The sequence below is a fragment of the Peromyscus maniculatus genome, chromosome 14, assembly GCF_049852395.1.
Source record: "Peromyscus maniculatus bairdii isolate BWxNUB_F1_BW_parent chromosome 14, HU_Pman_BW_mat_3.1, whole genome shotgun sequence".
NCBI lineage: Eukaryota > Metazoa > Chordata > Mammalia > Rodentia > Cricetidae > Peromyscus > Peromyscus maniculatus.
This window is the reverse complement of record NC_134865.1, coordinates 69,669,222-69,693,404: the sequence shown is the minus strand read 5'-3', so window position 1 is coordinate 69,693,404 and position 24,183 is coordinate 69,669,222. Positions and strand designations below refer to the sequence as shown.

Genomic DNA, 24,183 nt, shown 5'->3' with positions numbered 1-24,183 from the left:
AACTTCTTATAAAGGAAGTACAGATGGAAGATAGCCAAATTTTAATTTATAAAGAAGCAAACGCACATGCAATCGGTAAATGGAATAAGCTTTCCAACAAGGTCGGGTCGGTACTGGTGGTCCTGGCCCTACGTCCTTCAAAAGAGGATGATTATAACTTTGATGCCCAGTTGGAAGAGGTGTGGACCTAAAATATAGCCTGTATAAAAATAATGCAAAGATGTAAGAACAACTACAAAAGCTTGACAATTTCTTGTTAGAATTTCAAAAATAAAATAAATAAATCCAAGAAAAATCAGACAGAAAAAATCCAATGCTGAAAAAAAATTGTCTAAAGAAGATAAAGAAAAATTTTATAAAAGAACACGTGTAGCTATTTCCTCTGAACTGAAACATTCCCTGCTGGAAAGAGGAGGGAGGATTTGAAGTCTCCAGTTAATTGAAATCTATCAGGATGTTGGGGAAACTTGAAGGCACAGGAAGCTCCTGAAAGCTACGAGATTCACAAAGCTTCTCCACAGGGTTAGAGGAGCATTTGCAAAGGGAGGAGCATCCTGCAGGTTGCTCCAGGGATGTAGCTTGAGCTGTCAGCCATGTCGGGGTGAGCTTTTTGGTGATGCATCCGCTTCTGAGTAATTCATGGTCCTAAAAGCAATCCCTCACCTATATTCCGGTAAATAACCTCATTGAACATGCTGCTTTACTAAGACACATATGGAACTGTTCCTTTGGTCTGTTGAAAGTGTCCTCTCTGGGGTGAATATATATGTTTATCTCCCTAGGAAATGTCATACAACAAATGTACTGACAAAACACACCTTCTACTGTGTACTCTAGATTAAGGAAAGAAGAAAAATGAGTTAGAATAGCTGAGTTAGATTTAAAAAAACAACCATGAAATATGACAGAAAGGAGTATTCATGAAAGTGAAAATGAACAATATTGTTTCCACGGAAGTTTGAAGCCCAGAGATTTTGAAATGGATATTCTGATTAACATGTTTTTAAAAAGTAAGAGCTGAGTTTAGAGACACTCCAACTGCTTTGATAATGTCACCAGAATTCATATCTGTAACCTCGCATCTCCAAAAGGACAGGGCAAGATTTCTCTAAGAAATTAGAATACTTTTAGCAGCCATCCAGAGAGATTAAGACATACGAACAGTCATGTAAGCGTATCAAGACCATAGATAGTTTAGCAGAGACCCAAAACTCATGGAGATGCAAATGGCCAGAGTTAGAGTTAACATCTTTGACAAAGCCAGCCCCTTGGTGCCCATCTGTTGGAAATCTACATGAGTTTGGGACCTGACAGAATTTTATTTCTAAGAAAAAAATGTGTCAGCACCAATTTCAAATCCATGACATTTGGTAGAAAACCTAGAAGTCTCTGGACAGGGCTTGTTTTATTATTTTATTATTTCCCTTTATGTTCCAACATTTGGATACCATTCTTGTTCAACCACTGAACTGTTCATTTGGCTGGTGCATATTAAGGTCACAATAATATGTTAACAATGGAAGACAACAGAAATTCTGCAACTTATTTTAAAGTAGATGGGGATCTCTTTCCATGTCTTTTCTTGACTCAATAAATGTATTAAAATGGTCTTCCTGGCATGGAATAAGTTAATAGTATTATTATTTATGAATATAAATGTTTATTGATCACAGATGAGTTTTCATTAGCTCCCAGTGGTTAAAAACTAACCCATGACCTGCCTAGGCTCAGTGTTCTGGGCTTTGCTGACTCCCTATGGGAGATCTTGATTTGGGAGATGTAGGAATGTGGGGTGGCTTGGGAGAGTGGGCTGGGGGGTGGGAGGAGGGAGGAGGTGAGATCTGTGGGTGGTATGTAGAGTGAGTAGAAAATTTCTTAATAAAGAAAAATGAAAAAAAAACCTTACATGACATGTGTCACGCTGGATGTAACTCATATATGTATATGTGCATAATATATATATATATATATATATATATATATATATATATTGATATACAGATGGTCCATTTGTATATTTGAACTTTGGGTGTTGTTCATGGTCTCCATGGAGATTTTTCTGCATGATCTCACTAATGTGTTTAGAGTGTCTCTGCCATGGGGATTATAGACAATGATGTTCTTTAAGCCTTCTTTAAGTTTCTAGAGTTGCTGGTGCTTTATGGCTATTTGTTACAATGTTGAAACTATTAGTTATAAGTAGATCTTTTAGAAGAAATCTTGGCAAAAAACATAAAAAGAAAATAAAACCCAACCTTTACCAAGACAGTGCCCGTTATCTTTCCACTGGAGAAATTATCCTCAGTTCAACTGTATTACCATGGTGACATATCTGAATTTCAACCAAGCCCAGCTATACCACAAAAGCGGGCTCTGCACATCTAGCTCCTATTCCTAACATTTTTGTTGCAATGTCTTTGAATAAGATCTCCAATGTCCTGGCTAAAAACACACACTAAAAATACTCCTAAGGCAGACAGAACAATCTGGATAGTGTATGTCAGAATTCTAAGAAATCAATCAAGACGAAAAGCAGGTATTATTACAACAGAGTAAAAATCAAAGGAAAAATAGCTAGTGAGTGAACAGAAGTATCTGCAAGCTCTCTAAAATAACATTGTTTCTGTAAACAAAAACAAGCAGGGGATTGTGTTCACAGTAATTGGACATGTGGTTGGCCTCCTGAGGTCTAAAATAAGAAAACAGCTGCGTGCACATATTCTTCTCCAAGCTGGTCCCTTCCTCCTGCTTAGGAGGCTCATGTCCTCCTTAGTAGAACTGCGCACACACACGGTGATGGCTTTTGAGTTTTGCAAGAGTTTCTGTAGTCAGCGTCAGCTGGATGCTAGAGCTGGTTTTGTCTAACAGTGTTTTCCAGTATTTTGTAACAGTATCTATAGAAGGAGCTGAGTCCTAAGCAGTCGACAGAGTGAGGGAAACACCTTGTCACTTCTGACAAAACACCACATCCAGACAGACAACCTTTGGTACACGAGTGATGTGATTTTGCCTAGGGAAACAGCTTCATTCTGTAATTCTGTGCGAGACACAGGGATTGAGTGTCCGGAGAGGATGAGGCTCGGGCCTCTCAGTTCCTTTCTGCAGCATAATTCTCCCATCCCAAATGCTCTTGTCAGCTCTTAGCGGTTTCAGAAAGTCGATGAGAACCAGGAGGAAACGAACAGAAAGGCAAATGAAAAAAAAAAAAAAACCAAACCAACCCCGGCAACGTTGTGAGCTGAGAGTGTCTGAGAGCCTTAGACACGGTTGGCACAGAAGAACCAAAGGAAGAGGAGGATTTTTCCCCAAGCTGAAAATGTGGTGACTGTACGGTATAATGTATCCAGGAAGGGACAAGGATCGGCGACCTCTTAACCTGAGTGGAAATCATCTTAAGTGAGGAGACCTTTCTCATTAGCAAAGAGGAACAGTGAGTCTGGCACTGTTTACATTAAAGGGAAGACTTGAACCTTCACACCAAAGGTGCTAGTTCACGTCCACTGAGCACTTGGAAGAACCTGCTCTGACCTTTATACAAATATCTTCTAAACCTCCCCCACAAGGTAGGCTTTCCTATTTCCATTGTATTGAAGTTGAGAAGTTTGCATATGGTCACTCAGCAGTTTAGTGGTGAGGACAGGGTGTGGCCCAGGTAGTCTGTCCCTAGACTGTCCCTAAAAGTCCTTCTACAGTAGGAGTCTATTTTTTCCCCCAAAGATTTGCTTCACATTTAATATTTTACATAACCTGCAGTATTTACAGTATCCCACACCAAAGTGTATTTTGATTAACACTGAACATTAAAACATTATGTAACACAGTATAAATATACAAAATAGAAAAATAATAAGGCATATTTTCAAATTTTCAACAATTTAAGAATGTATCAGAGAATTAATGATATAAAGAAAAAAGTGTTTGGGATTATTTTTAAGTTACAAGTCCTCCTGGTGCTCTTTACTTTGGGGTCTCAGAGGTGAGAAGAAGATGAGGTCCCCACCAAAGGAGATGTGTCTGGCATGATCTTGCTGTCTGGTCGCCACCTGTGCACAGAGACTGGTGTTGCTTGGGGATGGTTGGTCTATGGTGCTCGAGTCTTGTTCTCCACGACTCGAAGTGTCTTTTCTACTCTGCCAGACCTGCTTTCAAGAATATCTGAAAGCAATGTCTTATCAACACGTTCACTTTGGCTGCTCTGAGGGTCAGATTCTCCAGGGAAATCCTTTGTCCCAGAAGGTCCCCACCCTCAGCCATGACTCTGCTGGCAGACATGAGTGCTCCAAATCTCTGAGAATGACCTTCGGAAGAAAGTCCTGAACATGACTTAAGAGGACTCTCAATTCTGAGGAGCCCAGCATCAAACACGATCTTGTCAACTGCCTTTCATGTTTCCACAGCTGTCACTGGGGCATGCTCTTCCTGCAGCCGTCTCTCTTATGCTGCATTTTGTACGGCAGCCAGACGATGTCTAGCCGCCATTCTTCCACCACAGTCTTGTCTTGCTTTGTTTGCTCTACCAGGCACCATCCCCCCGCCCCCAGGACTTTTTGCTTAGATTATTATTGTTTTTCCATCCAGCTTCCTCAAGTTTGATTAGGTTGTTAAATTTTTGGTTTACCTGAAATTTTCATTTTCATCTACCTGAAAACTAACCATATCCCCTAATCCATCCAGATCTGAATCCTTTTCACCTCATTTATATTCACAATTATCCACCCGTCCTTCAAACTGTTGGAATCTTCCCATAATCAAGAGTCTTGTTTGACCAACCACGGTGCCAGTTAAGATCTTTAGCATCGTCAGGAATGTCCAGTTTCATCTTCCTGTCCCACTCCAGGCAGTGTGAGGTTAGTTTGTTAGTTTCTGACTGGAGGGTTTTTCTGAAATACTGCACGTCATGCTGTAACTGAGACACCCAGCCTTCACCCTCCTCAAGTGACGTGACTCCTTCCACAGAAAGGCAATTGGAGTTTGTAGTAGACACTTCCTTTTGATTTAAGACATGTTCTTCATTACAGACTGTGGAGAATTCAAAGCACTTTGAAATATTTGATTCTTTCTGCACTGTGTTGGTAGAGCAAGTTATAGATTTTTGTACCAAGATTTCATTTGCTGCATTTTGAGTTGTAGTGACTTCTGGTTTTCAAGGGTCCCAGTAAGATTGGGTGTCAAGAGAGCATTGTCGCTTCTATGATTCATGGGTCCCATTTGACAGGTCTTCAGACCACGTGGTGGGTGAAACGCACAAATCCTTAGGTGCAAGGAAATTCCTTTCTTTCACTTTTGCAGGAACTGTCTTAGGTAAGCTCTCCATCTTTGGGAAGACTCCACCCAGATCCATTCCATCTGTTACACTGGTCTGTGGATCCATACTATTTTCTTCACTATCAACTTTAGTGGCAATGACCTGGTCAGGCTTGGATTCGACCTTTTTGGCAGGTCTTCTTCTACTTGGTCCCACTCTTTTAAATTTATTCTCATCAACAACTCTTGGAACTGGCTTTTTTTGTGGCAGACGAGACTGTTCAGGCTACCTGCTTTGCCCTCTGAGTAGCAGCTGATCCAGTCACTTTCTCTGATGACACCATGGACTGCACAACGTTTTTCTTTTTGTCTATTATTTTGTCTTCAGAAGTTTGTTTTTGGCCAGATTGTGTTGAAGAACAAACATCCCTACTATCAATCTTAGTGTATTCCATGTGGTCTTTGGCTTTTGATCTTGTAATCTGCCCACTGAATGGAAAAGCCTTTTCCGGCTCAGCTCTCACACTCCTCTGGTCTGTGATGAGAAAGCCAGGTGCTGCAGGTGTGTAGAGACCCACTTTAAACACCCCTCCCTTAGCTTTCTTGTGTTGTTCTTTCAGTTTTTGAAGCTGCTTTTCTTCTTTGTATTTTTGGAGGAACTGTTTCCATTGGTCACTCAGAACCATTTTCTCTGACTTCGTTTTGGTACTGGCCTTTTCTGGAGCGAGGTCTTGAGACATCTCATGTATATTAACAAGATCCCTACTTTCCAGTGGAATGTCAATGTCTTTCAAGCCTAAGTGCCTGTTTTGTTCATATACCTTGCATCTGTTTTCCTTCTGAAGTAATGACTTCCTATGAGCAATGATAGTTCTAATCATTTTGGTGCTTAAAGCTTAAAGCATTTCAGCTTTCCAAAGCTGACTGGCAAAATGTGATAAGGGAGCAGCTTCTGGACACGTTCCCCAATGATTCCACACCAGAGAAACCTCCAAAGATCTGCAGAAGGAACACCTCGAGCCTTCCCTCGGGAGTGTATTCTTGTAGAGCCAATGCCTGCAGCTCAACACATGGCACAGGCTGAGGCTTCACGTGTGCTGAAAGCTGCTGTTCAGAGAAGAGACTTGTCTATTTGTCATGGTTGTCTAGTGGAGAGCAAAAACAAATGCCTGGAATCACAGATTTTGCTACAACGTGGGGCTCACATCTCTTATTTTTATAAGCAAGCATGGATATATGCATTATTTCATACATCTCTACATAGTCATGCAAAAATGTGTCTTAAGTCCCCCCAATTCCTCAAATAATTAAATGTTCCAAATATTTTCTTAGCATAATTCCTGGGAGTCCAGAAACACTCTGGTCAGTGTGGGCAGGAGGCAGCAGGAGAAATGTCTACCTTGCTGGTGATCCCTCTAATAGACAATGCCATTGGAGCACTAGTACCCAGCTTTTGCTATACACGTGCCTTCTCTTCCATCAAGCAAACCCACTCTTGCCCATTCAGGAGGCTGGGTAAATCTCCAGCCTCCCACAGACTCACCACCCTTCTTTGCCAACCACATCCTCATTTGGATGAAAGTTGTGTTCTCGTTCTAATTTAGGACTTCACAAGTATCACACAAACATTTAATTCACTTTAATTTCATTATGCATTTGAGGAGGGCAATTTATAGAAACGGGGGATGATAGTCCCCTTGCCAGCAATTAGATGAACGTAATAAACTGCCATGGACTCTCCTCTCAGACTCTGAACATTTTGTGCATGTCTGCAAGCTCAGCCAGACTTGTAAGTTCCTGGATTGTCAGAGGGGCTCAGCTGCGCCCCCTCAAAGCTTTCTCATTCAACACAGTAATTCATGAAATGGGCAACGTGTCTCCCGTGGTTCTCAGATAACTGACCTCTCCTGTGACACTTTTAGGAAAAAGATGGTATTTTCATTTGTCATGCTATATCAATAATTTTTTTAGAAGGCCTTCCTGAGGACATGAGGAGAGAGGTATACAGATTAAATTGCTGTCTTACCTCCCACTCCCACTTTGCGTGCTAACTGCCCTCTTATTAGTCAGATGCAGTGACTTGCTTTGCATTTCTTTACCTTTTCTCAGACAGTTTGCACACTGACTACTTTTCATGCCCAGTCTTGCCATAATGGACACAAGATAACCTGTTCTTCAGAAGGATTGCATCACTGACTACTTTTCATTCCTAGTCTTCCTATAATGGACACAAGATAGCCTGTTCTTCAGAAGGATTGCATCTGGTATCTTGTATTACGAGAGAGTCAACTTTATTTGGCAATTTTCTTTGAGCTGATCAATTGTTGAATAACCTGGGAGCTGTTTCCGTCATTAAGCACAGGGCTGAGGGTTAATTACATCAGAATTCTAATCTTGGCTCTGACCCTCATTAACAGCAAGTTTGTGCAAGTCCCTTGGCCCCTCTTGGTGTCTGTTTTATATCAGTAAAATGAAGAATATGAATGCATTTGGCCTCTCTGTGCTCTGAGAATTTTTGCCTTCAGAGATACCAGGAGCAGTGAACAGGAAGCAGATTTCCTACATTGTCCCCAAGTGCTGTGTACATTTGCCAAAAACAACCTAGGCCATGTAGGCAGGCCATGAAGCCTGGTAGTGCTAATACCTATTTCATATATTTATGCCATTAAATGGTATTGAAGCCCCTCAATAACACAGCATCTTAGGAGCATCAGTTCTGGGAGTTCAGAAAAGACTGAGATCATCTCATGAGAGGCAAGGCCAGGTTAGACCACAGTGCATCAGAAGGCCCTTCCAAGGATGAGGCATATCCACCTTGAACGATGCTGGTGTGGTTCATTTGTGTCAGTATAAGCCCCAGTCTTCATGCATTTTTTTTTTTTTTACTACCTAGCTGCAGGATCCTTTAGAAGTGGGCATAGGAGGAAGCTTCCACTGACCTTTTAGAAAAGGACCTTTCATTCGGACTCATCTATTTGATATGGTGATGCAGCCAACACATATGACAACCACATCACTAACTCAACACGTATTTAGAGAAATGCACATTCCACAGTGGATAAAGAGATATACTAAAGCTTAGCTGGAGCCCACCATAAATGAGGGATGGATGGTGGATATTTTTTTTTTGTTATGGATCCATTTCCTTTTGTTTTTCTTCATTTTGTTTGTTGGGAGGCATGAAGAAGGTGGGCGATGACCTTACTGCCTCTTGCAAACCAATGTCATTTCCCCCTCCCCTAATCTATTATTTTTGACACTGCCCATGTGTGAAGAGCCCTGAATGTCAGATCCCCAGTAGATCAGCAACACATGGAAGATGCCAGCAAGATCTTCTTGGGAAGTAATTACAATTACTCTAGTGACTGAGATCAGAATTGATCTGTAGTAATGGAACCATGCAGGGGATATTAAAAACACAAGTAGGCTTCTACTTCAAGTGGAGGGTCTTCGTAGACACCTGGAAACATCTGTGTGTGCATTATCCTAGCAAGGAGTCTGCTGGTGTTATTAGAATTCTATACAGGTGCTTATGACTGGAGAAAAGATAAAAACCACAATGTAGCATCTCTTTCTGGGTACCCGTCTTCTGAATCCAGGACACTACCTCTGACTTTGCCTATTCCTTTTATTCCTTTGCTCCTCCCAGAAAAAGCAAGTGAGTCAGACCAAGATCCGGGTCATCTCAACAATTCTGTTCATCTTGGCTGGCTGCATCGTGTTTGTGACGATCCCTGCTGTCATTTTTAGATACATCGAAGGGTGGACAGCCTTGGAGTCCATTTACTTTGTGGTGGTCACTCTGACTACAGTGGGCTTTGGTGATTTCGTGGCAGGTAAGCAACCTGGGCTTTCCCAGTCACTTGAGCCTTGGTGGGGAAAACGATCTGTTGGTGTCCCTTTTCCAAATCGTGGTGCCAGGGGGTGGGGAATTAGCTCAGTTCTAGTGTGCTTGGTCAGCAGTCCCAAGGCCCTTGGTCTGGGTCCCCAGCTTTGAGAAGAAAGAACCAAAATCATGGCAACAGGTATTTGCAGGGGAGGTACATGAACATGGCTCAGTGTTTGTCAACTCAGTGTGAGATAAGCAGCATCACGTCATTGATTGATTGATTGATTGATTGATTGATTGTTTTCCTGCCTGAGAAGAAAGCCAGGCCCCTCTTCCTTAGGATGCTGACTTAGTGCTGTCATCACTACAAGAATTATGTAAGGGTGAAGCGAATTTCTCACTGAGTCTTTGATTTCTCAACTGCATTAAGGTTTTCCAAGTCAACTTGATCAAGACTATAATCAGCCAAAGGCAAATATCAGACTCAGGAGCGGTTAGCATGGAGGTTGGTTTGCGGAGACTGGCAGGTAAAGCTCCTAACACTGAAGTGAGAGCCACTGTCTCTGCTCCCCCGATACAAGACCCCCTCAGTCATTCCTTGTGCACATTACTCAACCACCATGGTCTGGATGGAGTCCTAAAGCTCGGGAAAGAAACAGCCACAAGCCTGTCCAGTCTCTAAGCCTATTTGGGCCATCCCTTGGTATCATCCACAGATGACGGTCCCTGGGGAAAGTCAGATGAGTTTCCGATCTAAAATAAATACCTGTGAGAGCAGAAAAAGAGCTACGTCACAGCCGTTTTCAACACTTCACAGGGTCATTTGCAAGGGGTAGTGTTTTGGCGATGACTGCGTTAGTGTCAGCGACCTGAGGACCAAGGATAGTTTGAGCGCTGGTGACAGACCCTGCTCTTTAACCAATAGCTCGCTCAGTTCAATTTGTTAGTCAGGACAAAGGACAGAGCTCTGGCTGTGAGAACTAGTCAAGTGTTGATGCTTCCCCCCCCCCCTCTATTTTAGTTGATTAAGAAAGAGAGAGCACTCCTGAGCTGAGGGGAAAAAAGCTCAAAGCCCGTTTATGCTTTTTAGCTATTATTACTAGCCACTGTGGACTGAGCTCTTGGTGCATCCTGGCCTGCTATCATTCATTACTCCAGAGAGGGTGATCTACACTGTCTCAGACCTGGGCTGCCTGGGTGGGTCTTCTTTCCTAGTGATTACAGAACTGCAGTTCCTTTATCCAGAGGCCTTCATAGACTAGGATCTCTTAGCCTGCATAATACTGACTGAAATGGCAGGTTCTTGTTTTATTCATACATGTGTATGGATGCGTGTCTGTGTGCGCATATGCACATGGGTGTGGGTGCAGGTGCAATTGACTGTCCTTTGCTGTCGTTCTCTCTGCCTGTTCTTGTGAGGCAGGGTCTCTTCCCTAAACATGAGGCTCATATTTTCATGCTTAGACCAGAAGCCATCCAACCCCAGTAATTTTTCTGTCTCTGTCCTGCTTGGAGCTGGGATAACAGGCATGTGTGGGTTGTCCAGCTTTTTAAGTGGGTGCTGGGATCCAAGCTCTGGTTCTCTTGATTGTGCAGCAGGGGTTTGAAATTGCTGAGTTGTTTCTCTAGCCCCTAAGCCAATCTCTTCCAAAGTCCTGTTTTCAGAGCTCACACAGATCAACCTGTTGAGTATGTGTGGAAAATGCACTTAGTGGGAGTTTGTCAGTGTATTTATTAATAGAGTGCTCTTGGTACCTCCATAGGATTGGCTCCAGGACCGCTGTTGATACTAAAATCCACAGATGCCCAAGCCTCTCATAAAAAACAATGGAGCTTTTACACAAAATTTATGCACATCCTCCTGTGCTTGTTAAACCATCTGTATGTAGATGACTTGTAATACCTAATGCAATGTAAATGCTATGCACATAGTCATCATACGGTGTTATTTAGGGAGTGATCAGAATAAAAGGTCATGCACATGTCTAATACTGACATAATAATTTTTTTGGATATTTTTGATCCATCTCTGGTTGAATCCCTCCACCCAGACAGCTTGTGGATACGGAGGGTCAATACTCTGAGTGACAAGGGGGGTTGCGGGACTATTCACATGTACATGCCCAAGAGTTGATGGTCACTGTGATCTTATTGGGTATCAGCTCTACTAGAAATACAACTGGGAAGGTGAGCCACTCAGTATTGATTGTTGCTTTATTTTCCAGCTGACCCACTTTGGGACAGCCTAGTGACACCACAGTATTTCACAGCCCTGAGTGGGAGTGCACACAGAGCTTGCAATTTCAGCCATGAATGACAAAAGGCTACACAGAAGGATGGGCTCTGTATTGTTGGCTAGCACATACCCCAGTGACAGTCTTGGCTGGGTCCTAGTGACTTGCAAAGGTAAATATTTACTTAGCTGAAAGGGGAAAGAACACTTTAAGAGATGAGCCTACCATACAAAGAAAATGACCACCAATCCTGAAGAAGGTTGGCTCCAGGGGAGAAAATGAAGGCAGCTGAGAGACACCAGACACCTCAGAACCTTATGACAGTGCTTGGAATCCTTTTTTTAAAACTTATTTTTTATCGTATGAATGTTTTTCCTGTACATATGTATGTGCACCATGCATGTGTCTTGTGCCCTTGGAAATCAGAAAAGAAGGTGCCAAATCCTTTCGAGTGTGAGTTACAGATAGATGGTCATCAGCCACCTTGTGGGTCCTCTGCAAGAGCAATAAGTGCCCTTAACCTTTGAGCCGTATCTCCAGTTACATTCCTGTTGTGGTAGAATTCATGAGTTGTGTTGTAGATTAGGTTTGAATTTATTAAGAACTATGGGTTGGGTTTTCAAGGTATTCTTGACACAATAGAGCTCAGGTCAGCTTCAGTGATGCCAGATATGGTGACAACCAGGACCCAGTGAGAAAGGCTAGAAGTCTTTCATCGTCCAGTGTCTTGGCTGCTAGTATTGGAGGCACTCGGACTGCTATCTGGGTGAGTGGTACCCTCAGGAGTGCTAGCAGGGAGGCTAGAATAAGTAGACTAATTATTTGGAATAAATGACCATTTAACTCAATGGAATAGCTAGTCAATACTATTAGACAACTGGCCAATTTGGTTTGATGGATTTTTTAACCATCGTAATTCTTATTTATAAGATAATGGGATTGAACTAGTTGGCCTCATAGGTACTGTTTAGTTTTGGATATGGTGATTCTAATTGCCTGGCCTAATTGACCCCAGGATGAGCATCATGTAAACACCATCCCTCTCTTAGTATCAAATCTCTATTTCATGCATCAAAGTCTCAGTAATGTTGTTACTTCTGCATACTCACTCTTTTCTTGGTAAATGCATGTAAAATTGAGAAGGAAATGACTCCAAGTGTTTGAAATCATTTGACATTGTTTTCATATCTATATCTATCTATATCTATATCTATATCTATGTATGTATATATAATATTTATACATATTCTTTTTCTCCTTTCTTTTCTTCTTCCTTCTCCTTTCCTCATCCTTCCCATCTCCTTCTTCCCTTCACCCTTTCCCTCTACCCTCCCCTCATGGCTTCTCCCTCTTTCCTGTTCTCTCCACTTCTTCCACCTCCTACTCCTTCCCACTTTGTCTTCTCTTTCTTCCTCCCCCTGCCCACCCCTTCTCTCCTTTTTCAGAGTCAAGTTCTCATTGTGTAGCTCTGGCTCATCTGGAACTCACTGTATAGCCCAGGCTAGCCTTGAGCTTACAGTGGCTCCTCCTGTCTTTGTTTCTTGAGTGATGGTGTGTACTACTAGGCTGAACCCTCGAAGTACTGAATCTGTGTTAATAAGGTAAATTCAGAGAAGTATGGGAAAAACAAAAATGACAGGTGGGCTGGCATCTGAGCTACTTCTCCTGTGAAGTCAATTCTTTGCCAATGAGCGTAGATAACTCAAGGTGACCACTGACATTTTTCTGTTACAGAACTGAGGTTTATTTTTAGTGGTTAAGAATCAAAGAAATTAAGCTACAAGCAAGACTCCGGCTTTTGTTGTGTTTGTATCCTGCAAGCCTAACGGCCTATAACTGGACTATGGACTGGTATTTTCCTCCATGGCCTGGAATGTGCTCTGTGAAGACCAATTGCCGACCCTGTTAAAGTACCATGTGGTTGTTTTCAGGGGGAAATGCTGGCATCAATTACCGAGAGTGGTATAAGCCGCTGGTGTGGTTTTGGATCCTTGTCGGCCTTGCCTACTTTGCGGCTGTCCTCAGTATGATCGGAGACTGGCTGCGGGTTCTATCCAAAAAGACGAAAGAAGAGGTAGGACTTCACCAATGTCCTTAACATCCTATTAGTCCTTGTTGAAAAATGTCCGTTTCTGATACCATGAAGGGATTATATGGCTTCCTTTTCCATCTATTTAGAAGCAAATTTGAGTGGATAGTAGTTATTTCTAGATCCTTTAGTAAATAACTGCTAAAAAAAAGTGTAAAGAAAAAAATGGAAATGACAAGTGAGGGTGGATGGTTGCTGCAGAAAGAACACAGTTGCCTGTGTTAGCAAACATGTGGGAGGCTCTGTGGACTCGTAGGGAGCCTGGGGAAGCTGGCCTGTCCTCCAGGTCTCAGAATTAGCGTGGAGATGGCACATTGGACACCGCTAGGTGAAAGTCGCTGAACAGTGGCCAGCCATGGGGGAAACAGGCTCAAGGGGTCCTCTCTGCACATATTTCCCCATGTCCCCCCATGTTCAGAACCTCAGATTTTATTCCTGTTGACAGACACCTGCAGTCTTCACTCCTTCTAGAAGTTTATAAGAAACTCTACAGCACTGGTTCTCTACCTTCCTAATGCTATGATCCTTTTATACAGTTCCTCGTGCTGTGGTGACCCCAACCATAAAATTATTTTATTGCTGCTTCATAACTGTAATTTTCTACTGCTACGAATCATAATATAAATATCTGATATGCAGGATATCTGATGTGTGACCCATGTGAAAAGGGTTGTTTGACTCCCAAAGGGGTTGCAACCCACAGGTTGAGAATCACTGATCGAGACAAAGGCAAGACAAGGACAAGAGGAAAAGACACTTAGGACACTGAAAATGTCATTCTTCTGTGAAGAGAGGAAAATAAATAGGTCGAGGGAGTGAAAGAAACAGGGAGAAGAAAACTCAAAGAAGGACAGACACTCCCTTTAAGGGTAGCTGCTCAGGTCATCTGGTAAAAAGGCATCTAGGAGACAGTTGCCTAAGGAGCTCTCCTCTTCCCCAATTCCTGGGCTTACGAGTTAATGCTCCCGACTTGTGTAAACACTGCCAATGCCATTGCCAGACTGATTCCCCTGATGACTAGCTGACCTGTGGAATATCGGCAATAACAAAAGAGGAACAACATAAACACAAACTTTGCTAAATGGTAATAGGCCTTGAGGCATTCACCTCTATAGGGAAGCAGGATGCATGTGGGTACTGCATGCCCTGTGAATTAAGCAACCAAGGAATTTGGCGATGAGTCTCCAGCAAAACTTCACTTTCTAGGAAAGTATTTTAGCTGTTGTAGAAATGCCCATTTCCTGCACCTTAACCATGGAAATATGGTTATCAGGTCCCTTAGAGGGGCTTCCTCTGCCAGGACAAGTCCCTTAACACATGGTTGTAGCATGACTCCAGTAAAGGGTGACTGACCATCTATCACAGTTTGCCCACGACTTAGGGTGATTTCCTGACTCACAGGACTTTTTTTCTTTCTCATTACGTCAGGAATCGAACCCTGGGGCCTTGTACATGCTAGGCAGGTCTTCTACTACTGAGTTCTATCCTCAGTGTTTGGAATTCAGGAAGCTGGGACAGGTTGGTCATCTTACCAAGACAGAAGTATTGGTAAGATAGGAAATGACAGAGGTTTGCTGGGCACTGATTTTATAGCCAGGACTGAGTTAGATGTGGACTGTGATGTTATGGATGATAGAAGCTCCTTGAGACATATATGTGAGAAAACTGGGGCCATACAATTGGAGGGAGAGAGAGAGAGAGAGCACGCAAGTGGAACGAAAATCCTGATCTCTCCTCCAGACGCTGTCCCGCCTGTATTCAGGCACAGTTTCCCAACCTCAAGTCCTTCCAAGCTCTCCTTACTCCATTAGTTAGCCACTAGCCAGTCTGATATGGGTGACTAATTGGATGGCAGGAAGTATCGGAGAAAACAGATGTAGTGCTTTCTCCCTTTCCCTAGGAGACGATCATTCCTTGGGCTCCCCTGGAGACAGCCTCCCTCCTGGGATACCTGAGGGCTGTGAGGTTCTGAAAAGCATGGAGGGAGAGGAATTTCTTAGTTTATTCTTTCTCTTCTGTCTTGTCCAGGTGGGTGAAATCAAAGCCCACGCAGCCGAATGGAAAGCTAATGTCACCGCCGAGTTCCGGGAAACGAGAAGGCGACTCAGCGTTGAGATCCATGACAAGCTGCAGCGAGCAGCCACCATCCGCAGTATGGAGCGCCGGAGGCTGGGCTTGGACCAGAGGGCCCACTCACTGGACATGCTCTCCCCCGAGAAGCGTTCTGTCTTTGCAGCCTTGGATACAGGCCGCTTCAAGGCCTCATCCCAGGAAAGCATCAACAACCGACCCAACAACCTGCGCCTTAAGGGGTCAGAACAGCTCAACAAACACGGGCAAGGCGCTTCTGAGGACAACATCATCAACAAGTTCGGGTCCACCTCCAGACTCACCAAGAGGAAAAACAAAGATCTCAAAAAGGCCTTACCCGAGGATGTTCAGAAAATCTACAAAACCTTCCGGAATTACTCTCTGGATGAAGAGAAGAAAGAGGAGGAGACAGAAAAGATGTGTAACTCAGACAACTCCAGCACAGCCATGCTGACAGAATGTCTACAACAGCAAGCTGAGATGGAGAACGGAATGGTACCCACGGACACCAAAGACCAGGGGCTGGAGAACAACTCATTACTTGAAGACAGAAACTAAATGTTAAAGACTCTGGAGTTGGACTAAGTGTTGTCTTGTTTTTGTGGTTTGGTTTTGTTTCCCTTTTCTCTTCTTCTTTTGAAATATTCACACTGAGACACGTGCCTTAAACAGACTTCTTGTTAGTCCAAAATTACATAACATTGAAGACTATATTTCACTGTGCCATACACGACTGGAAGCTGGCTCTGCCAAAAGGAAATCAGACAGGAGCTTCATTTCAGATAGTGGCGGCAGGACAAAACGGAGAGCGTTTGCATCCGTAGCAGGTGTCGGGCTGTCCCTGTGAGGGGCCTCCCAATGGCGATGCTGTAGCCCTCACACAGCACCACTCTGACGTGGCACGTAGACACGGGCAGCTATTCCTTAGACTAGCCTCCGAGAGGACAGGTTTGTCTTTTGAATGGAGTCTCCATTCCCGAACCTACCTTTAGTGATAGGTTTGCACACAACAGGGGCAGCTGTTTGCAGGTGACCTGGTAACTCTAGCCAGGGTTGGCATGGGTATTTTGGCATGTCCTCAGCTTGAATTTTGACAGGCCACAGTGCAGAACACCTACAAAATGAACGTCCATGGGACCCAAGAGTACCTGGAATTGGTGGGAAGCTAATCAGAGCACACGTTTTTTTATAAGGTGCAATTGCTTTTCTCATTAAAAAAAAATCACAGACACATCCCACTGTGGATATCTCCTTAACCAATGACAGAAGCCCACTGAACTTTGTCCTTTTCCTGGGATAGGTAGTCCAGGCAGGCTTGCAAGCATTGGTGAAAATACCACCTCAGCCACTGCCTGGTTGAAAGGCAAATCATGCATTTTCTTCAGTGGGTGTGAAGGTAAAAATAAACTGATTTTGGAACATTCATACTCACTTTTCTATGGGAACTTTAATTATAACTTGTTTTGATAAGAGGGAGGAAATACCAAAATTATTGCCTTTGCATGATGCCAATGGCTTGCTCTTCTGTCTAGCTGATGCTAATTTTTTTTTAAAAAATAAAAATATAGACATCTTGTGTTTATGAGACACACCAAGGAGGACCGTGGCATCTTTCCATCTCAGGGCTTTTCGTCCTTTTGGGTGTCATAGAGTAGACATACTGCTAGGAGACTCAGTCTTGCTATTTCCATGCAAAGGGAAAATGAATCTCTCACTCAATCCTTGTACATTAAGATTGAAATGGTTTAAGTTGTTTGCAGCTTAAGTGCCATTAATGCCATTTAAAAAATAACACTGAAAAGGAGTATTCAAAATATTTCACTTCATTCTTGTGTTTTATCGTGTCTTTTATCAATTTCATTTTATGCCTGTGTTTCTTTATGCCTTTATTATGCTGATATAACCCCTCCTCGCCTGTTCTTCTCACACCTTTTCTTTACTCAGATGGTAACTCTCCTATCATTGTTTCGAGGCAAACAATGATTAACATGTGATAGCTATGATTGCTTATCAGGTTACAATGTTCGGTGAGGGAGCGTTGCGGGAAAGGTCCAGCGGTAGGTTTGGGAGGATGATTTTGATCAGAAATCCCCAGTAGGCTTCTGTCTCACCTGTGTATGCTTCGGCTTTCATCAGATTTGGCCGGTGTGTTGGTTCAGCTAGCTGATGATCTGGGCCCCTGCCCTGCACTTAAACATTTGGACCATATAATATGAGACAATTGCTGGCTACGGGTCTTCTAGACTCAGAACCATCTTTGGGAAGTTCATGTAATTTTCTATAATTAATTCACAGAACGTGTTAGATTATAGCACAAGTGGAGATTCCCAGAGACCATCTATCATTTTCCAACACTGAGGGGAAAATTATACCCACTGCCTCCTTGACCACTGGTACCATGGAAGACCCATCACCCTTGCCTATTTCCCTCAAATGCCCTGCTTACAGCTGTCCCCTTCTTGAAGCACAGAAGCCTGTTTCTCAGATCCCAAACATTTAGAATCCTGTGAGAGATCTGAGAAGTCAAATAAGAATCACTATGGTGATGTCTTTTCTGTCAATGGTTTGTCTGGGATATCTCCTCCTCCAGAACAGAACATTGGCTCACTGGTGTTCCTCACAGTGCTGTGTAGACTCTTGGAAATGATGCTTATACAGGTGTGGACACCGGGCTTTTATTAGGGCAAGGGTCCAGTCAGGCTCATTACATGTTAAAGAACAGATAAGTGGGATTTCTCTTATTCTGACAAGTTTTCCAATGAAACTGCACATGGGTCTCATTCATTTAGGTTTCCACTGTGTGGTACCTTGCCATGTCTTCATGGTTGTGTTAAAGCTGCAGGCACTGGACCTGTATCCGGTAAAGAAGCACCCTGTCATTTATTCAGTGCCTTTCACGGACTTGGCACTGAATGGTACATTTTATGGCACTCACTGAAACCTCACCATATTGCATTGGGGAAGCATTTACAGATTCTTTGTAGAGATGAGGATGCAGAGACTCAGGGAGGCTAACTTACCAGTAGTACACAGCAAGAAGGGGGTAGAGTCTGTTTTCAGTTTTGCTACAGTGTCCACGTTACGGACCCTTGTGAATGAGAGTGCGTGCATGCGTGTGGTTGTGTGTGTTGCAAGTGTGCGCACGCACACGTCTTACAAGTTTCATGAGCACAGTTGACAGAGGTGAGGTGAAGATAGGCATTTATACTCCCATGAGGACATGAAGTTTTGGGGTAAACCTGGTCTAAAAGGTTGCCCTCGAAGATACCTACTGTATGTTCTTGGCTTGGGGATGCTCTAGGCAGCACCTTTTCTGCATTGCTAGAAATGCCCCCCAAAAGCACTCCTTTGCACTTTACTTGATTTTCTTGGGGGACCTCTTCATACAGCAGGAATTAGACAGCTCAGAGGTTTGAGATACGTGACTGACCAAATGGAAGAGGTGCACAGGTTGGCGTGTGCATAGATGTATTCACAAGAATCAAACTACTGAGAATCAAACGTGACCTTGGATTGAGAGTATGTAACCCATTCCCTGAGTGTTGGATACAGGTTCTAAATGATGTCAAAGAAGACCCTCTATGAAGATAGTGTGTGTGTACAAAGCGTTCCAAAAACTATGAAGTACTCTCCAAAGGAGAAGCTGAAGAGGGAATGAGAGATTTAATTTCTCTTCATGTGTACATGCTAAGCCTGTAGGTATTTGTTGTTTGGATGTTACTCCTGTAAAGATAGGGGTAAATAACATGCAGAACATGTGTGATAAGACAGCTGCTATGTGTTACATACAAACATCATCCCAGCCTCTCCCCTTCCCATCAGTACCCCCTGCCCCTCTTAAACCCAGAATAAATGGATGGATGTTACACTTGGGAAGGGCACATGTTCAGCATCTTCAGCAGACAGTGTTGTGCTCCATTTGGCCGCTGGATCCAGAAGAGTTCTCTCATCTGGAAGTTTATTAGTGAGAGCCAAAGGATAGTTTGGAGAGGCTCTATTATATACCCAGTCCTAACTCAGTATTGGTGCACTCTGGCAGTTTGGGTATAGGGCTGTACAGTGTGTATGTGGGTGGCGTGTGTGGTGAGAAAGAGGTCACGGGCCTATAATTCAGATATCTGGGACTGTGCTCTTCCATGTCACAGTTTATGCTCATGGGCACACTGCTTCCCTGTACCTCAACTGCACACCAAGAGAATTGGGCATAGATCACTACCAAACCCTTTTCCAGTTGCATAGCGCTCTGAGAGAACATTTCCCAGTCCATGAGTTAATTTAATCAGAAAATTATTGCGTTGGAGTTCCGAATATTGACTAATGGCCCCACTCCTACCCTGGGTGTTTGTTTGCTGCATGGTTGGTGGAGACCAGATGTTTTCGAGAGACTGGTGTCCAAATTAGAATCATATTCCCATATAGGGTCCTATCCACTGATCTAGTCTGGCACGCCTTCACCTGGCAGCTCACAGGATGCAGTTTTTTTTTGGGGGGGGGGCGGGGACACGTGTGGGGGGGCGGGGCAGGGCAATGGTGTTATGACTAGTCAAAGGATTGTAAGCCATTGCTGTTTGCACTCGGTTGTACTAAAGGCTCCATTGAGTTGTGAATTCAGGTCCTTCTCCCTCCCTCCTCCTGGTACGCAAAGGCACACATGCAAGTAGGAAATGACGTTTTGGGTTCCGTGGGGACAACTTCACGTGAAAAGTTCTAGTTGTGCTACACAGGAGCAAACAACCCCTCCCCGCCTTCTGAGGTGTCTTTTCCTGGGGAAGTCAAAGCTGCATACCTATTTGGATGCTTGGTTGTTTTTTTTTTTTGGGGGGGGGTAGTGGAAATGCGTGCCCGGGTTCTGATCGAGGTGGTTGTGGCTCACTGGACTGGGAAGGAACGTCAGCCATCCAGTGTGCAGAATGGTTTCAGCATTAGAGCAAAGACACCGGACGGAAAGGAAGCCAAACGAGCTTTCTAAAGAAAGCCAGCCCTGCCGCCTCCTGCAGTTTGGCCTCCTGCTTTTGCCAATGCCTCATGTCCGGCACTCTTTCTCATCATTAGGATACGACTGTGTGCAAAGACAGAGGCTGAGGGGACAGGGGAAGCCTCCCCCGCTACAGCGTAACAACTGGTTAGTGATGGCCTCAACAAGGCACACAACACCACTTTCATTTGGCATTGCGGGTGCTGTCGAGTCTGCATGTGGTGTGGCTCTGATAAAGTCCCGTATTCTGCCCTTGTGCGACAGCCATGTCACACCTCACCACCCTTTCCATGTTCCGTGTGCTCCTTTGTGTCTGAAGATCACACAACACCAGCTTAGCGGTAGAGAGAAGTGAGAGGTGTTTCTGACTTACTGGATGGGATTATCATCTTCACAGGTGCCTGAGATTGGGGACCCCCTTATGTTCTTTGTCCTCGAGTGAAAACAAAACAGTTTCCTAGGGGTTAAAAAGAAACCCTTTTGAGAAGACTTCCAGTCCATCATCTCAGTAGACTTGTGCCACAGAGGCTGCTGCGCTGTCTGTTCCCTGTGGCTAGGGCTCTAGCTGGAAGGGGGAAGCTGCAGCCATGCCTAGAAGTGATATGCAAATCACCTTGTATGCTAACCTTTGTTCCTTTTCTGTCCCAGAACTTCAGGCAAGGGACCCAGTGATGACAGATGATAAACACACGTGTGGAGATGTTTTGCCTATTTTTCTCTCGGTAGGATTTCATGGTGCTTTTCTTTCTTTCTTTTTTTTTTAAAGGCATTTTACAGTTAATAATGTGTTGGGGGGCATTTCGTATTGTTCTTAGGAGGAGAAGTGGGAAATTTGCTTGTAACATTTCAATAAGCTGTGCTGCTACTGTCCTTATTTGATGATGTAATATTTTTTTCCAATGATGGAGAACATTGCAACAAAGACCTGGAAGATCCAATCTAACGTCTGTCCTGTTTTCCTTTCTTTTATGGATGTGTGTGGTTCATAGTGGATGCACTGGGCACCCTGCTCAGGATCACAGGACAGGCTCCTTCCCTGGTTTCCACTCATCCTTCAGCACACTGTGGTGTGTTCATGAGTACAGAGCTAGGGGAACCTACTGCGTGGAGGAGGAGTCTGAAGTCCCTCCCCCCCTGCACCCCTAAGGAAAGAAATCTTTATTAAGCCAGCATTTTAGCTGTGCACTTAACATTCCTTTTTAAAAATTTTTATTATCTTATTTCAGTTGCAAGTTGTTGGGGTTGGGCAGTACGATAAGCCACATGCGTGAGACACTAAATTTGGACGTTGTAGCGGATCTGCCGCTCTGCAAGGCACAGCTTCTCTGGTTCAGAGGTTGCAAGACACATTGAGATGACCTTGCTGCGTGTGTCTTCCAGGCTGGCTGGCAGTACATGGTAATGGAGTTTGGATACCTATTATGTACTCTGTAGTCTACTAGCAGTTGACAAGCATCCATCACTTAGCCTTCCGAATGAAAAAGTAGCAACATTTTGTGGGTGACCACTTTGAGGCTGGGAGAGAATAAAAAGGAGCAACCTCCAAGCAACTCAGCTCTCAGTCTGAGTCTCTCCAGGTTGTGCCATTCATAGGATATGTGCTTTGATCATGTTTTCAGTAAAGGTGCCACAATTCTTTCAGACCTGGCCTCTATTTTCTCCTGGTGAGGAAGGAGAAAATTCTATGATGTCAAAGGTTAGCTGTTAGCTCGAGTAGCACCAACTAACTGGCTTCCGTGCTAGTTGAAGTCAAGACCAAGTTTAGGTCTGCTGGTCAGGGACAGGTCTGGTTTGTGTTTTTATTGTCTTCCTGGGCCTGCCCACGGTATGAAACACATGCTAGGAGCTTACCGAGATTGTTTGCAAATACAGTGCAAATAAATCAGTGGATCTCCTTGGCCTCTGGGGTAAAATCCAAGATGATCTCCCAGGCCCTGCTCTAAGTCACGTCTCATGATTAATCAGTCTCTTCTGCCTCCATTTTTAATTACTTTCAAGCTCATCAAATGAGCTGCTCTACCTGGGGTCCTTCCAGGAGTCATCTTCACTTGTGTCCCATCCCACTCCTCTCTGGAAAATTTGAGTTCTTTGGAGTGAAGTAGAATAGGTATCCCTTTCCCAGCCCCTTAGAGCACCTGCCTTCAACCCAACTTGACCTCTTCCTCAACTATGTCACTTGCTAGACTGGGTTCACACTGAAGCTCCCTTGCCTGTTTTATTAGATGAAAAGCTCCCAGGCCAGGGCCCGTGTCTGAACAAGATACTGAATGCAATACAGACACAACTGAGTGGGAGAGTTTGAGTATGATTGCTGGCTGAGCCCATTTCATCCTTCAAAGAGGGTTTAATTTTCACAAATTGGAAGACCACCTGGAGTCAAGACTGATGGTTCAAGTTGTGCCCCCTCCCAACTCCTTAGTATCATTTTAGTAAACCTTAGCAAAACCAAGTTCATCTATAGAGAAATGAGTTTTTTTTTAAACAAACCAAAAAACCAAAAACATAATTCCAAAATTTTAATCACAGGTAGTAGTTGAAAAAATCAGACTGGAAAGATGACTCTCCCAAAGAGCAGCTCTCATTTAGATCTTTGGATACTGGCAATGCCCATTTCAAAGTCAATGTTGCTATAAAAAGCATTGGAAGTTATACGTAGTCAGGGAATAAGAGATCATGCTCCCTGGGGATGTCTGCTGTCCCAGCTCATGCCTGGGCTTCAGAACCTTGTCCTCATCACCCACACATTCCCTTCCCATCCCTGCTAACCTGGCTGTATTCTTAGAATCCATTTTAAGATTATACTCCCAGGTAATGATTCTCAAAATATGCTGTAGTGACCCTTGTATGTCCTTGAGATGCCTTCAGGTGCTCCATGGGGTCGGAACCATTTCCAGCATAGTACAAAGACAGTATTTGCCTTTTTTGTTCTCGTTTTTTTTTTTTTTCCCAATGAGGATATACTACTTACAACTGAGTCTTAGCACATAGGCAAAGTAATCTGATATCTTCTGATGATCATCATTGCTTTCCAAAATGACAGCAAATGGGCCTGCATTTCTTAGAGTATAAAATGTACCAGATGGAATAATTCTATTAAAGAGGGCTTCCTGCTTGCCTTCATAGTAATGGATCACAGCTGTGGCTACAGAACTGCTCTCCCAGGCCTTTCCCAACTGTTCCTGAGAGAAACTTCAGGCTGTTTCTTGGCCACTGTGTAGCTAGTTGATTAAGCTTTCTAGACGCTTCTCTGGTACTCCTAAAGGAGATTAGAGGACAGCCTTCTTGTGATGCCTTGGTCATGTCAGCCTTCTGTTCATCTTTTCCACATATAGTGACAATTCCTAGAGGGAGCTCTTGTTCCTTTGTTTTCAAGGGCTCTGTCCAGGACACAGGGGAAGATTTTAAATGATGTTTGCCATAAACCACAACATTGAGCAAAAGGAATCCGAAGAGTCCAAGCAGAAGAGAGCTCAGATTTGACTGGACTAGAGGGACAGGATGCCTCGAGTAAGGTGTCTGGGACAAAGGGCAACAGTATAAGCAAATAGAAAGTTTTTGGGTTATTTCTGGAATCAGAATACTGGCCACCGTGGTGGGTTTGCCCTGGTTACATTTATGAACTTGTATCACCAAGGGAGCTGAAACATGCTTGGAGCAAAAAATATCAGTTTTAAAACACTAACACACATCTGAGCGTGTGCTTTTTCAGTTTTTTTGAAGT

General features: G+C 43.6%; 1 protein-coding gene and 1 pseudogene across 2 annotated transcripts in view; one reads left to right on the top strand and one right to left on the bottom strand.

Moving 5' to 3' along the window:
- The window catches only part of Kcnk10 (potassium two pore domain channel subfamily K member 10), a 141,282-nt gene extending 119,879 nt beyond the window's left edge, over positions 1-21,403 (top strand). For both annotated transcript variants that reach the window (XM_076551174.1, XM_042261018.2), the window contains exons 5-7: positions 8,894-9,080; positions 13,239-13,381; positions 15,425-21,403. In XM_076551174.1, the coding sequence (XP_076407289.1) occupies positions 8,894-9,080; positions 13,239-13,381; positions 15,425-16,045 (951 nt within the window). In that variant the 3' untranslated portion in view covers positions 16,046-21,403. The remainder of the gene's footprint in view (positions 1-8,893; positions 9,081-13,238; positions 13,382-15,424) is intronic.
- Positions 4,688-6,809, bottom strand: LOC143268523 (disks large-associated protein 5 pseudogene; annotated as a pseudogene).
- Positions 21,404-24,183: the final 2,780 nt, after the last annotated feature.